Consider the following 16,179-nt stretch of genomic DNA (forward strand, 5'->3'; position numbering starts at 1 on the left):
TACTGCCCAGAAATTTGTGAATTGAATGCAACAACTTTCAGGCATGTCGTACAAAACATATATACTTAGCCAAGTAAATGCATCCTCTTAGATCAAACAAAAATTATAAAATACATAGAGAGAGAGCCACAAAAAAATTTGGAGAATCATTTCCTAGGTAAAAACCAACCGCTAAAAAAATTATTCCATCTAATAATCTTCTCCTTGTGCATTACGTCACATAATTTCTAATTGAAACACTAGCCTAAGGAATGCATTTGTGGCTTGATTTTTATATTGTATCGTAAATTAGATCTCTAGTATGATACTCCTCTCCCAAAAAATATGTCATATCCTCCTCCACCCACCACAACACCCCAATTTGTGATGCCACATAAGCTGTCACCATTCAGACAGATTTAATTAAAACCAGAATTCATTTTCTAACAGGGAAAAGGAACTAGATATATCAAGAGCAACAGAGAATAATAATCTAGTGTCCTAAACAATATTTTCAAATTAATATCACTTTTTAAAAATAAGGAAAAAACTAATACCTGCTCTTTCATATTCCCCCAAATCACAAAAACATTCTGCCGCAGACTCAGCCCTGCCAATAGAATCAAATATTTCAGCAGCCTCCCTAAGGACAGTAGAAGCCATTTCAGGATTTGAACCACGCAACCGGTCAGCTGCTGCTTTTAGGCCAGTAGCCTTGGCCCTTTTCTCCCACATTGTGTCTCCAGCTCTTTCGAAGCACATTGTTGCCATCTCATAGTTATTTTCCCAAAAGAGCTGCAAACACAAAGAGATCATATGTATGAGCAGAATCATTAATTGACACAAAAGAAATCGAAGGTTGTGAAAATTAAAGGAACAACAATAGTAACACCAACAACAACAAAGAGCAATATTGACTTTTAACAATGACTATAAGAAAGTAGCAGCAGTGATGATATAGAGAAAGATAAAGCAGACCTTTATACCCCGTGACTTCCACTCCTCTGGGCTGCTTGCAACTTGCATTGCCTGTGCGAGTGAATCATCAAGTTGCTTCACTTGGACCAGGCACAATGTCTTCCAATAATCAAACATAGGCTTGGATAGTTCATCAATGTTCTCACAAATCCATAACCTTTGCCTTGTGCGTGTGATAGCTACATACAGTTGCTTCAGTTCAGAACACAAGATACTGTGTTTTGTCTCGCTAAATTTTGGATTTTTGGAAGAAGTAGCATCAAGCATATCTTGTTCCTTCATAAATTCATATATTACTCTCCACTGATTTTTCAGTGGGGATGACCCAAAAAAGTTGTACAGCAATACATCCTACAAATAATATTACATGAGGAATCAATGAACAGAGATAATATTTCATAGAGAAGTATAAAGGGTCTCCTACAATACTTCGATTTAAGGAAAATGGCAGCACAAGCCCCTGAATAATAAAAAAATGAATTGACAAACAGAGTCACAGTGTTATCCTTCATGTTCACCATGTGGAAACTAAGACATGTTGGGATCCCACTACTACATATAATTTTGCTTCTCTCAAACACATTACAGGTGGTTCTATCAATAAAGAATAATATAAGAGTGATCATTTAAAGAAACAAAAGATAAGGTTCACCTGAAACTCCAGGCCCTTGCACTCCACTATAGTCAGAACAAGAGCTTGCTTTCCCACAAAGTCAGAAATTTCCTTCCTAGCATGATCATCACGTACTAATATGACCTGCTCAGCACCAAATCCTACAATGTTGCCACCAGCATTTCCACTGTTTCCAAAAATAGTAACAATTGCACTTTCATTATTCCCAGACTCGAGTAAAATTGGTGCTTCACCATATATAAGACTGGTCTCAGGTTTGAGAACATCAATAGATTGAGGAAAGAAACGGTAAAGAAGCTCAATCACGCTTTGTGCTAATTTGAGTACACCATCATGGGTACGAAAGTTTTGAGTCAGGTTGAAAATTTGTGATATTTGTCCCTTCTCTTTTTTTCCATCAGATCCATTACTTCTTGATTTTGATATGAACTCATCGTAGAACAAATGTCGTATTTCTTGGAATCTAAAATCAATCCCCCTTGCAATAGTTTGTGCTGTGTCACCCGAAAAAACAAAGCCTTCATCAACATTTCTGCAAACATTTTTGAAAAGAGCAATTTGTCTCATGGTAAGATCTTGCACTTCATCAATATAAACAAAATCCATTTCATCACCCTCAAACCTTTCCTTTTGTAGTCGATGATGAAGATCAATTACTAAATCTTCTATATCAAATTCTCCCTTTTCCATCTTCATTTTTTCATAATCTTGAAAAATATCATAGATTACCTCTCTCTTCTGCTTGCTCAAAGTGGACACCCGACCCTCAGAGAGTAAAACATAATTCTCTCTACTAAGTTTACCATCAAGGGTTCCCCCTGCCTGCAGGCCACCTTTTATATGGGAAATTATCTCAGTAAACACTACAGCAGGATCAAGCTTCTTTGTTAGCTTGGTATTGAAATGGGGCCAGTAAAATGAACAGAATCTGTCATAGTTAACTTCATTCATTCTTATGAAAGTCTGCAAAGCAACTGATCTTGAAGTTCCAATTTTACGATGAGAAAAATCCCTTACATCACTGAATCTTTCAAAGTAAGAATTACCCAATGTTCCATCAAGCATCATTAAGAACTTATGAAACGTTATGACAAGGGGATATTTGTTAGGAGGAATTCCAACAAAAGAATCTGGGATATCTTTAAATTCTTCCATATCATCCATATCAATTGAACTGTTTTCTGCTGAAAAATTCCCACCATGGGCGAAGCTGTACAACTAACAAGGATAATAGTTAGGAAAGTAAAATAAAAATTGGCCGCTAACATTTGTTTATATGCATATAAAGTATATTTTAATTTTAAATTAAAAGACAGTTCTCTAAAATAGAACTTCCTAAATGTGATAATGTTAAAACAGCAAGTTTACGGATAATAGAAAGCCATGAGGAATTGTTTAAGAGCATTTCATCCAACAATTCTGGAATGATCCCATCTGTGGTGAGTAGACCCACATCACTAATTATTACTCACATATTCAGTAAAATTTGGAAATCAATGCTTAAGAGTATGAGGCTCAAATACAGTTCTTTTACTCTTGTTCTAGTGACTTGGTGCAATGTAAAACCATAACATAAATGAGTTTAGAAGGAAGCCGTAAAATTCTTGTCAAGATTAATATCAAAAACCAATATGTCATTCAAAGCCTCTTCCCCTCCTACTTAATAAGAAAAAGGAAGAGAATTTTCAAACAAAATTGGGATAACACAGTGCCCCAAAAATGAAAATTACAGAATTTTCAAACATTTTTGGGACAACAAAGTTCTCAAAAACTGAAAATTACGACATCACTTCTCTCCACGTTCCATTACCCAAAAAAGAAAAATGGAAATTGCAACTCCACTCAAGACATTACTATTCACACACCCTTCATTTCTTGCTTCACATCATATAAAAACCCTTGACCTACACTTATCCAAAAAATAAGAAACAAACTTGACCTACATACTGGAAAGCAAGATGCAGTTATTTATTCTACTCATTATTTCCTAAAGTTTTAGAGTTTGAAAATTACATCCCACCCAGAGCATAGCTATCATCACTGTGAATGATGCACTTACTGCCAAGCAAAAGATCAAACATGGAAAAAAATTCTAGCCTTGCATGTGGGGCATTGGTAAGTAGTCGGCTAGGTTGCATTAACTCAAATAGAGGTGGCAAAAGCGAGGTAATCAGAACAGAGGGCCCAGAGTGCACTGAGAACAAGATCTACATCACTCACTGGACGATCAATAACAACCAACAGGTCAGCAACTGAGCGGATTAACTACATATATTCTACAACACTTAAGGTACCTCTCGACTTAAGAAAGAGTACCTTAAGTTGAATAACACATTTCTAAGAAAACGGGGCAAACGTCGGGGCCAAAATAGTTCACGCTTCAAGAGAAGTGGATGCACTAGTGAAATAACACCATATGAAAGAGAAGAAATATTAACCCCAAGGGGTTGGCTCAATTGGGTTAGTCACTTAGCCTTGGTGCCTCATGAAGATAAGGTCTAAGGTTCGAAAAAAAGAAAAAGAAAACATAAAAGAGAAGAAATAATTCAATTGAGAATTAGATGGTCTTGGCAAAACTGTAAATCAAATGTTAGGTTAAGAAACGACGTCGAATAACCTTCAATGTGGAAGTGAGGTGGGGCTGAATAAGAGCCATCAATATAGCCCAACAAATTGTAATTGAGCGCTTCATAAAATATAATTAGATTAATTAAGTTTTAAGGGTACTTGGGGAGAAATATTAGAATTGATTACCGGTATGGAAGATGAAGACAGAGAAGATGAAGTAATAAGAGAGATGGCACCTAAGTTATTTGGGGAGTGAGAAGGCATTAAGACATGATGAGCAGCAGGATAAAAAAGAACTCAACGGAGTATTGGAGGTGCTCTCGTACCATAAAAAGATATGTACAAATGGTATGGAAGAAGAACACAGAGAAGATGAATAATTTACAATTCAAATTGAGTATTAGATGACCAGCATTGGAAAGAATATTTACTTAACATATTGGTTAGTCATTCATAGATAAAGTTACAAATACAGCTGTAGATAAACAAGTGCCTAAGTAAAAGACAGCATTGTAATGTGGGGAAAAAACCATTCGTTGAATAATCATTAACAAATGTTTCCAGGTATCTTTATGCAAATTTAGGGAATACAATTTTATCCACTAAACCAACTACCATATTTACTTTCTTGGGACCATTTTGATGACACATTGGTTAGAGGATAATGCTGAGCCGGTTAATTAAGGTTGTCAGTTACACACCACAGTGTAGATTTCCCCATAAACTTTTTGATCAACAGTTCCATCTTAGTACACATGTTCCATCATCTTGAACAATACTTCCATCTTGACCATATTTCTAACCCTAAGACCACATACAATCACAGTAATCCACTTCAAGGATGAAGGCCAACTTCAAGAATCAAAAAATAATGCATAATTAAACAATTCCTGCACAGCATAAATACATAATCCCCACAATTCCACTAAATGCAATCAGTTGAGATCGTGTGACCTTCTTTCTAGAGTTATAGAAAGGACAAAAAGAAAATGAGAAGAAGAGAGAGGATAAAATAATCTTACAATATAATCTGGGCTCTATCCTCATTCTACACCACTTTTTCCATATATAATGAGATAGCAAGATTACAGAAATGCCCTTAATCACTAAATGATATTAAAATAAAGCCCAAAACATAATCTATTGTGTAATCCATCTAACAGATATGATTTATGGGACTTCTACAGTGTCTGTAACAGTCTTTATGTCCAGACAAGCATATAAAATCTTATCATGCAAAGTTAGCGAAACCAAATAGATTGGAACAGCCACTTTAATTGACTAATCAGTATTCACACCCCTTCCACCGAGAACAAAATAAATGGACCAGCATTTAGCAGAATAGAACATACAGAAAAAATGTGAATTCACATGGCATGACACTGTTTAAACGGGATAAAGGCAAATATGATGATCCAACAGAATGGAATGTATTCCAACAACTCCAAACTCGAAAATTTTACGCACCTTTTCAGCTGTGAAACATGTTGTTTGATAGCATAACACAATTTTGGACTAACTGTAACAAATAGCTGGCGAAATGCAGTTCCCTTAGTCTCTCCGATGCACTCACTAAACTCGTTTATCTGGGTAGAACTCTTAGAGGCACTGCTCTCAACTACATAAAATCCATCTGTAGACATATGGTGCTGTTGCTCCTTTTGAAATAATTTCATGGTCAAAACAGTAGTTTTTCCAGTGCCTGACCGTCCAACTATAAAGGTGCTTTTACTAAAGAGAATAATTTCCATCTCCTGATCTGTTACTTCAAAGGGGAGATCCAGTTCCCCACCATCGCAGCCAGAAAGCAGGTGACTCACAACACCAGATGACAATGAGTAGAATTTCATCAGCAACAAGCTTTCACTAACCTTTGAATTCTCAACATAACTTCTACCATCAACAGCAGCAACACTTGACTCACTCCCAAATTCATTGTTGCAAATATTCTTAAACCGGGCAATGTCATAAGAGGTCACCCAACTCTTTGGAATTTCAAAGTCCCTAAAAACGAAGAAAATGAAATTTAAAAGAAATCGAAAATTTCTTTAAAATTCAAATATATTATAAAAAATCTCATATTTCCAACAACCAAAATAAGGAAGCAATTAAAACTCAAGCTCTGTTTTGTTCAAAGATTTAGCAAAGAAAAGGAAAACAATAGGAAAACGACTAAATAAAACAAATTTTCTCATTTTTTTTATTCTCATGATTAGATAAGATTGAAATTTAAAATTGGTCAAGGATTGAGAGAAGGGACGAGGAAATTAAATGTAGAATTACAATTTTTTCCCTCATATTCCATATTGAATCTATTTTCTGTCGTGAATGAACATGAAAAGAATTGATCTGTTCTGCAATGACTTCCATTTTCCATCACCAAATTCACGAACCAAATAGCACCTTAGCATTTAGCAACAAGAGGTCATTTCCAATAGCATGCAAAAGAACAGACATACCCCTCAAGACATTTCTCCTTGCAGCGATTGATAAAATCATCGGTGTATATTGCAAATATGCTATCAAGACGTTTCACCAATTTCGAGATCTCCTCTAAAGGCAATATGTCCCAAACCTTCAAAACTTGGATGTACCTAGATTCCTTCACTATGTCAATCGTGCATACAACATAGAGCCCTTCAACCTTGAATTGTTTAACGATCTGGGAAGAGCTTTCACAAACTGAGTCCACATTCCTTCTCTTAGGTCGCCAACCACTAGATAGCTTCAGTAAAAGGTTCATAACAGACTTCTTTGTACGAACAGACATCAATTTTCCAAATGACTTTCTAAATTGATCACTAAAAAGAACCTGGAGATTGAGTGGGCAAGAAACTTTAAGAATAAAGCCAAAGACCAATAATCCAAAAGACACAGATACACACAGTATTATTCTAGAAGTTGGAAAAGATTGAAGGACAATAAATATTTGGCAACCAGAAGCTATACCTTCCACCTTGCACTTTTAAAAAGTATACTGTCCCCATTAAGCAAATCATCAAGTTGATCAAGTTCCTTCTTCACATCTAATATGGTTTTGGCCATATCATCGTCTTCATCAGCATTAAAGAAACATTGTCGATCCTTAGCATCTTGGACTAATTTTGCCCAAACTGATCCACTGTTCGATAGGGTTTTCTCATTTCCAAGAACCCAAAGGCAGTGCCTGGAAAGATGTGGAAGTATGTCATGTTCTAAATATGAAGATTTGAAAGAAATCATGATAAAAATTTGTTTGACTTTGTACCGAGCTCTAGTCAAAGCAACGTTAGTTCTTTGAGGACTGGATATGAACCCGATGAATCCTTTACTATTAGTTCTTACAGTAGATATTATTATGATATCTTCCTCTCCACCCTGAAAGCCATCAATAGACTTCACCTTCACCATGAAACCATCAAGGTTCTCATACTTCCGTCCAAGTTTTTCTTGAATCGCCACAACTTGAGCAGCATAGGGAGACACCACACCAATGCTAAGCTTCTTTTCAGAGCCATTCCAAGCTGTACATGAATATAGTATGTGCATAAAAAAGAAAAACCAAACTAATAGCATATGTTGACAACTTAAAGTTTAAAATAGCCCCAATAATATTCTTTGTGAGCTTGCTTACCTAAATAACTTAAACTTAGCAGGAGAAGACTGAGGAAGTTTTCCATCAAATTTGTTGAGCAAATAGTGTGACAACTTTCTCATAAAGTTACCATATGTCATTATTTTTGGTATTTTAATTCTATCTAATCCTGCTTACAATTCTATTTTCTTCTTTGACACTCTATTGGGTTATCAGAAAGAAGGGGGAGAAGAACATTCATGAATTAGGTTTGTCATTTCATGTACTCTCTCTCTCTCTCTCTCTCTTCAATTGTTAATGGAGCCTTAATCAGCCTCCTTTCTTATAAAAGATAATATTATTCTTGCAAAACTCGTTAACTTGTCCCTAAGTGCCCATATTGTCCAAATTAAAGAGATCAACTTATACTTTAACTGTGCAATGCAATCATATTGCTGTGAACTCAAAAAATGATATGGAATAAAAAAATAATAAAAATAAAAATGAAAAAATAGTTTTCTGTAGATGATGATGTAAAAATGTGATAGGAACATGAAACCATTTTGTAAAACGCATAGTATGTCAAGTAACAAAGTCAATATTGTACTACAGACAATTTGTGTTTGCACTTGATATACCTTTGTACAGATGCTGCACTATCTTCAAAATAATAGCAACCTCAACCATATTTCTTCGGCTATGTCCATCATCATCCAGTTCTTCTTTTCCACCAATAACATTTATGAAAGAGTAAGGACCAAACATTGGCCCTGGAAGATAGTGTCTCTCGTAACTTTTACTTTTAACATTTGGTGCATCCAAGATCCATTTGTGATAAAAATTTAAATTAGGGAAGAAACTAATTTTCGTATGCATTCTATATTGTATATTAAGCAGATGCTTAGGATGACTGGATGAACTCAATCTTTCGAACAAGCTTCTTCCAAATCCAGCATCACCAGAAACCTATTGATACATATATTCAATGCGTCAAAGATGGCATAATAAATTCAATACAGAAAAAAAGGTATAACTTCTGTGAGAAAACCATGCAAAAAATCTAGTTCTCTCTAGAATTTATAATTCATCAGTACTAGAATTGACTTACTTCACTCTTGACCATTGCTGGTAATTGGCGCTCATCACCAATGAGAATAGCGTGCCTCATACCCGGAAGTTGAAGGGGTATGGTTGATTCACACTCCTTCAGCTGGGCAGCTTCGTCAATAACCAGCAAGTTCAGTGGTTCCATTTCCACCTGATGAAGCTTATATGAACTCGAAGCAGTGCAGAAAATTAAGGAAGCTGTTCGAAAACAAAATTCCATTACTGAATCTCTGTTCATAACACTTGGAAGGTTGAGTTCCTCGAGAGAAAGCCGAAGAGTTCTCAAAAGACACTTGCTTCGTCTTATGCACAGCAGTAATGACGTATCCACAAAAGACTCAGAAGTGTCTTCAACTGTTTCCTGACGTGAAAGAAGCTCCTCCAATTCTTCAGAAACCACATTTTCTTGAAAGAACAACATTTCCAACGAATCAAGTACATTAATAAGAGATACCATGTTTTGAAAATTATGTTCCAGAATGTAATGCTTTGGTAAATGGGTACAGAATATAAATAAACATCTCCTGAGTGGCGATGCAGTAGATTTGAATCGGTCTCTTGCAAACTCAAGAAATGATTTGAATTCCACCTCCGTAGGTTCACCTTCTTCGTGGAGTTCTTTGGTCTTGATCAATTCATTTTCCACAAAAATATGGTAGTGAGAAACACAATCTTCAAGAAAATCTATCATGGAATTTAAACAATGCTTCCAACCGGTTAATGGTCCTAAGCACTCTACAAGCCTTTTAACACGATATTCCAGATAGATCTCCTCAATGTCTGATCCGATTTTTAGCCGGCCGTCATTCCCAAATAATAAAATATCCCCCAATGAACAAAACAAAGAATCCCTTTCAGATTCAGCTTCAAATGATTCTTTAACCATCTTTAGCACCCGAGAGGCTACTTCCTTTATTGCTACATTTGTTGGGGCACAAGTAAGGATCCTGTGGTTCAGTCTTAAGAGGCTAAACAGCATCACACTGACAGTCATAGTTTTCCCTGTTCCAGGTGGGCCCCATATAAGTTTCACTGAAGTCTTGTGGATACATTCCATTTTCTGGAGAGAAGCCATGATTGCCTCGGTTTGAGATTCATTCAGCTTAGACAAAAGTCTCGTACTGAATATTTCAGATAACTGGCTATTGTTGTTATTTAGAGAACAACGATCACAATTTTCCTCAACCTGTTTGACTCAATCAAAATATCAACCAAGATCCCATAATGTTAAGTAGAAATCCCATGAAATCAATGTTGTAAAGCACAAAACGGAAGTGGAGAGAAATGAAACATGAAGAACACAAGGATATTATGTGGTTCAGCCACGGCACAAAGAGCCCAAAGGGCTACATCACTTTATAATATATTCTCTCTTAATCTTTGTATACAATGATCACCTCTATTTATAGGTGAAAGAATAGAGATGATAAATATGGAAAATACATTAATGGAAGATTTCTAAAATAAATACCATAAATCACTCCAATCAATATTCTATCATAGGCTAAAATCTCTTCTATGATATTCTCATATCAAATATTCTGTCAAGGAGTAATTTAAGGGTTCCTATAATAATATTTTCCAAATATAACATCTTCTATTCCACTGTGCTCTCGGTCAATGCAAAAGAGTGAAATATGCGCATGATGTTAATAAAATCTAGGGACATGAGATAGAACATATGAGAACTAAAAGACAAAAAGAGAATATGAAAGTCAAAGGCACATTTATTTAAAAGGAAGATTTAAGTGTGCATAGACAAGGACACTTAAGGAAATGAAGTTACAATGATTCTCAAACTATATTTATATGAAAAGAAAACATTCTTGACATTACCAATCATTGCATCAAACATGTGTCTTAAGTAGTCACTAGTAAGATTTTCCCTTAAGACTTCATTTACTTTCTACTTTCTACTTTCTACTTCCTTCTTCCAACCCTTCAAAAGAAGCTATATTGTTTTGAATCATTACAAAAATGATATTGTCATCACTCTGTTAATGCATTAGGTATCCTATAATCTATATTGACTTTTAATTATTCACTTCCACCATGTATTTAACTGAATATTCCAGTGTTTATGGAACAATAATGCCATTGTATTTCTTACCACGGATTCAGTGCCCAGGATATTCTTGATAATCTTCATATTTGTAAACATGTGCAACGTATTCCATATTCTTTTGCTTGTTGTTATATTCATCAAGAAAACCACAAACATGGACTTCCACATCCCCACTTCAATGTCTTTTGATGCTTTGATTCTAAAATGAGTAGTTGTGCTATCATCTTCATTCTCATCCTCTGTGATGTTAGTGACTGATGCAAAAGTCCAGGTCCTTCCCACCCGTTGTAAATCAGAAATGGTCACAGGTTTCACATCTGAGATGACAAAAATATCTCCAGGCAACGTTCTGTAAGGCTCTTTGGCACGATCATTAAATCTGTTTCTCCAGTAATCAACCTTGACATCATATAGTAATTTTCCACGGACCTTGAACTCTGTAAAAGAGATAACTTCAGCAAAAGGTGCTCTGTATAGAATTTCCATACTGGAAGCCAGTTCTGCTCGTGTTTCTTCCAGTAAAGGAAAAACATATGAACCAAGATAATTCTCCTCAGATTGAAATGATACAGGAATCTTCTCCACCTAGACAGATGCAAATAAAATTAAATTCCAGTGGTAGTGTCAAACATAGTTCTCAGCAGTTAGAAGAATTCAATTATACCATATTATTATAAGAAGACTCAATAAAGGAAAGATAATCCTACCAAAAGGATAAAGAATCACGGATACATAATGCATATGGAAGTCTGTCACTGGCATCCTAACCAATGAAGTAAGTGCTATGAGTTAACAATCAATAAGTACAAGCATGATAAGTAATCAATAAGTACAAGCAAGCTCCCTCATAGTACTTTAAGTAAGCACAAGCCACAGCTGCAAAATCATCGGTTCTTCCAGTATTTGCAGTAAGAATGATAAGGTAGTTTTTTGTATCAAATGGTTTTAAGCCCATGACAAAATCAAGTGGTAACTTGAAGGTGAATCAGTGCAGCCAAGATGGAAAAAATCTTGACTCTTTTTTTTTTCTCTCTCTCTCTTCCTACAAGAATAACAAAAAAAAATGGAAACTTTCTTTTTCCTTTCTTAGAAGAGGGTGGGCCTTGGCGCAAAGTCAAGTGGTAACTTGAAGGTGAATCAGTGCAGCCAAGATGGAAAAAATCTTGACTTTTTTTTTTTCTTTTTTTTTTTTCTCTCTCTTACTACAAGAATAAAAAACATGGAAACTTTCTTTTTCCTTTCCTTCAAGAGGGTGGGCCTTGGCGCAATGGTAAGGTTGCTCCATTGTGACCTGAAGGTCAAGGGTTCGAATCAGGAAACAGCCTCTCCATGTGGAGGGGTAAGGCTGCGTACATCTAACACACCCCAGACCCTGCAATGGTGGGAGCCTAGTGCCTTGGGCTAGCCCTTTTTTCTACCTAAAAGGGAACTGCTGAGCAAAGATGGAAACTAACGGACTCATGGAAATTCCAACAACCACAAGGCACTTCAGAAAATAGTTTACTTGAAAAGATAAGGAATTCAAAATTACAAACTAGATCCAACTTCTATAAGCTTCCTAATGTTCTCAATCTACCTATTCAAGTAAATAAAGACTATTCTTGTAATTTTATATTTTTAGTTTCCAAAAATTATCTGTATTCATTTGGTTTAAACCATAGAGCCAATAGCCATTTCAAGGTGACTAGGACAAAATAAGCATCCTTCCATGAGTCGCTATATCTCTCATTAAACAAAGCAACAGTATGAAACTTTGTTATCATAATTTTAAAAGTTGTCATTCAAGCAATAACAGCTGCACATTATTATGACAAGTACATACTGTACTTGCTCAGAAATTAAGAGTTCTATTTTCTATTCTATGTTGTTGCCAAAATAATTTCTTAAGGGATTGGCGTAATGTGTGGGCCTATACTGCATCAACTATTAAAACCTCAGCTTAACTGCAAAAGAGAGAGAAAAAAGAAAAGAAAAAAGAGCCATTGACAACTCATTCAGTACAATAAATGGCAAGGATTGCAACAATATCAGAGTAATACTTTAAGATGGATGACCTAGCTCTAACGTTCCATTTTAGCATGACAATGACTGTTGGAGCAGCAGTAGAGTATTAAAAAAATAATTGGAGAGATGAAAGTTTATGAAGAATGCACATGGATACGGGTATGGACAGGGCACGAATATGATAAACATTAAAGAAAAAAGATATCCGATAACTAATTTGGGCATATGCTGGGGAAGGTCTACTATAGAGGCCTTTTACTTATTGAGGCAGTTAGTGGAAGATTGCAAAAGCAAACAAGAAGATGTACAAGTGATTTTCATGGGTTAGAAAAAACATGATAGAGTTGCAAGAGATATAATTTGGTTGGCTCTATGAAGAAAACATAGTACAAATTTATAAGACTTATACAGGATACATACAAAGATAGAAAAACTAAAGTTCGTACTTTAAGAGCGGGATTACACCAAGGTAAGCGCTAGATCCATATTTGTTCACGATAATCTGGGATGAAATATCGAGACTTACAAGGAGACATTCCATTGTGCATGGTATTTGCTGATGACATAATGTTTCCACAAAATTGGGACACTTGGAATGTGCAGGCGTGCCAGAATCTCGGAAGATTTAGAGAGGTCGAACGAAAAGGAAGATCCTTTTGGAACGATCAAGCGATTGTGAGGTTTCGGATTTGCCTTCGATGAAAGGACTTATAGTTAAGACTACAATGTTATCTAATGAATTGAAATGCAATACTGAAAGTAAGTGCATGAATGTAAACGAATTGAAATTGACTTGTATTGAAATTGCATAAATTGAAATACAAAGTATTGAATGTTGATTGATGTCGTTGAGAGAGTTTGCAATATAGCCCTAAGTAAACTATTTATAGGCTTTTCAAGCCTTACAAGAAGGGCCCCGGTCCTTTTAAGCAACTGCCCACTTCTTCTTACAAGACATTTGTCTCATGCTCAGCTACTGAGTTCTAACTTCCAGACCCACGATCTATGAATTTCTTCCAGTGCTGCTATGTGTCCCACGTTCTTTAAACTGCTCATCTAATTTATATATATATATATACCACGTATTTCAACTGCTCTAGTTTCATTCCTTCTTGAAATAGATTCTGTATATACAACAAACCATGATCTCCTCATCCCTAGTTTTTAGGAACCCTTCCTTAGCCGCTTTTAAACTCCTTGAAGATCGGAACTTCTAAACTGAGCTAGGTAATCTATAGCAATTTCTATAAGTGTCTAACTCATTTGGCCAATCTTCTCCTTGATTATAGGAAACCACTCAGCCCATGATTTCATTGCCAGCTGTCATTATCCTGCCATATTCGCCTTTCTCGTTCTGCCAAATGTTTCAAGCGTGGTGGAATTCCTTTTCCTTCCAATGGTGACATGTGTTAATTCAGCATTGGACCATGATTTAGTCCACTTGTCCCCTTTTCATTGCACCATGTCATCATTGAAGTGCCTGCCCATTGGACTGCCACTTTAATGTGCCAACATTATGCCCCCCAAATTTTGAGGGCTTTCTATCTTCCAAGATTAGGCCTACAAAAATTTTAAAATTTGAAACGTCCTAGATATCCGCATAGGCCTTATCCAATCATCCAACAAAGATTCTTTTTCTGCCGATTACAATTCCTGATTTAACAGCCATCTCTTCTTACTTAATGGCCACAACTTTTTCCAACTACCACCATTAAATGCATTTCCTCGATTCCTTCTTTTTATTATGCCATCTTCTTCGTTCAAAACAAAACTCCTTCCTCTTTCCCTATCAAACCCTTCCTCTTCTGTTAAAACTTTCCCTTCAATCTCTCAGATGGCGCCCAAAGGAAAATCTTCTTTTGATCTACCTCTACCTTCGGATCTTCCAACAACCCATGGCCATCAAGCGGCCAAAGCTATCTCTAGTCTTCCAGCTGACCAAGTCTACCCAGAATCTTTCATTATTTTACCTGGTGATGTCAAATCTGTAGGTCCAGCTTTTCCTTCCAAAATTCCCTCTTCAATTTCTTCTTTTTATCCTCTAGTAGAAGATTCCCTTCCTTTTCTGAAAAAATTTCCAAAAGCATCAAATGGCAACTTACCCATTTTTAATTTAAAAAATTGGGTTACGCCATTTGAAGGTAGGAGCGCTTAGGTTGATAGGATGACTCCATTGAAGGAAGAAAGCTAGAAACAACTTGGGATTTACGATGCAATTCAACTCAGCAAAGTAACACCAATTCAAGTTAAGTCTCTTCTTTGCTGCCCTTTTCTTCTGGAGTTCTACCACAAATTCTTTGCATTTAAATTGTGGCATGATGGCTCCTACTTTGAAAGATATTTGTCACTTGACTGGCTTAAAACCCATTGGTACTGAAGTCAATTGTCTTCTTTATGATCCTGATACTGTCTTCCTTTTCCCCACCAAAGAATCTAGTACAAAAAATCATGAAGCAGCTTATAGCCCTTTTCTTCAGGCCTGTATAAGGCATACCCCTCAGGCTGAAGATGCAGAGACGTTGCTTTTTTACTTAAATGGCTTAATTGGTTTGTATTATGTGTTCCAGCTTTGCAAGTTACCAAAGACTTGATAGAAGTAGCCATTGCTTTATCTAAAGGTTCTCCTTTAGCATTGGCTCCTTTAGTTTTAGCTCATCTTTATAGGGGTCTCCATGATCTAATTGTATCTGATTTTTCCAGAATGGGTGGTCCATTTTGGATCTTTCAACTCTGGCTCCAAATTTACTTTCTAGAGTTAGGGCCGAAAGTTAGACCTTCAGCCAATGATGCTTTGATTTCTTTCAGTTATGCTTCAGTCATGGCTAAACCCCAATCTTTCAAAGATTGCTTCACTTTTTTCTACCAAGACTGCCAAACCAACAATTCCTTCCCTTTTCTTCCGGTATTCAAACTCCATCCTGGCTTTCCCCTATCCCTATTTCCACCACGAGATTATCGGAAGAACAGAAGTCAATATGGAGATCTCCATTACAATACCGCTCCCTATTCTTCCAAGAATAGTAGAGTTAGGGTAGAATTTTACAATCCTGTCCAACTCGCTCGGTAGTTTGGCTTGCGACAGATGATTCCTCAGCCGCCGTGTCCTTCTTTCAATAGCACCTTCCATCTTCGTGTGAAGTTTAATGACGAAGAATTTGTCAAAACTGTGAACAAAAGGTTCAAAGCCTGGAAGAAAATCTTCCAATTTAAGCCTTTCATTGAAGATCCAACTTCCGATCCTGCCTTTGAAAAATGTTGGTCTTCCTACATTGTGAAAACCAGGGAAACAGA

General features: G+C 36.2%; 1 protein-coding gene across 1 annotated transcript in view; it reads right to left on the bottom strand.

The window, feature by feature from the left end:
- The window catches only part of LOC132268175 (uncharacterized), a 33,214-nt gene that overhangs the window by 3,837 nt on the left and 13,198 nt on the right, over nucleotides 1-16,179 (bottom strand). The window contains exons 2-11 of the mRNA XM_059768954.1: nucleotides 10,930-11,469; nucleotides 8,821-10,005; nucleotides 8,351-8,678; nucleotides 7,407-7,662; nucleotides 7,109-7,325; nucleotides 6,619-6,971; nucleotides 5,627-6,163; nucleotides 1,610-2,801; nucleotides 958-1,308; nucleotides 537-774 (exon numbers count right to left, since the gene is read on the bottom strand). Of these exons, the coding sequence (XP_059624937.1) occupies nucleotides 537-774; nucleotides 958-1,308; nucleotides 1,610-2,801; nucleotides 5,627-6,163; nucleotides 6,619-6,971; nucleotides 7,109-7,325; nucleotides 7,407-7,662; nucleotides 8,351-8,678; nucleotides 8,821-10,005; nucleotides 10,930-11,469 (5,197 nt within the window). The remainder of the gene's footprint in view (nucleotides 1-536; nucleotides 775-957; nucleotides 1,309-1,609; nucleotides 2,802-5,626; nucleotides 6,164-6,618; nucleotides 6,972-7,108; nucleotides 7,326-7,406; nucleotides 7,663-8,350; nucleotides 8,679-8,820; nucleotides 10,006-10,929; nucleotides 11,470-16,179) is intronic.

Source organism: Cornus florida, unplaced genomic scaffold (genome assembly GCF_030987335.1).
Source record: "Cornus florida cultivar Cherokee Brave unplaced genomic scaffold, ASM3098733v1 CherokeeBrave_3.0.0_Hap2_Chr08, whole genome shotgun sequence".
Taxonomy (NCBI): Eukaryota; Viridiplantae; Streptophyta; class Magnoliopsida; order Cornales; family Cornaceae; genus Cornus; species Cornus florida.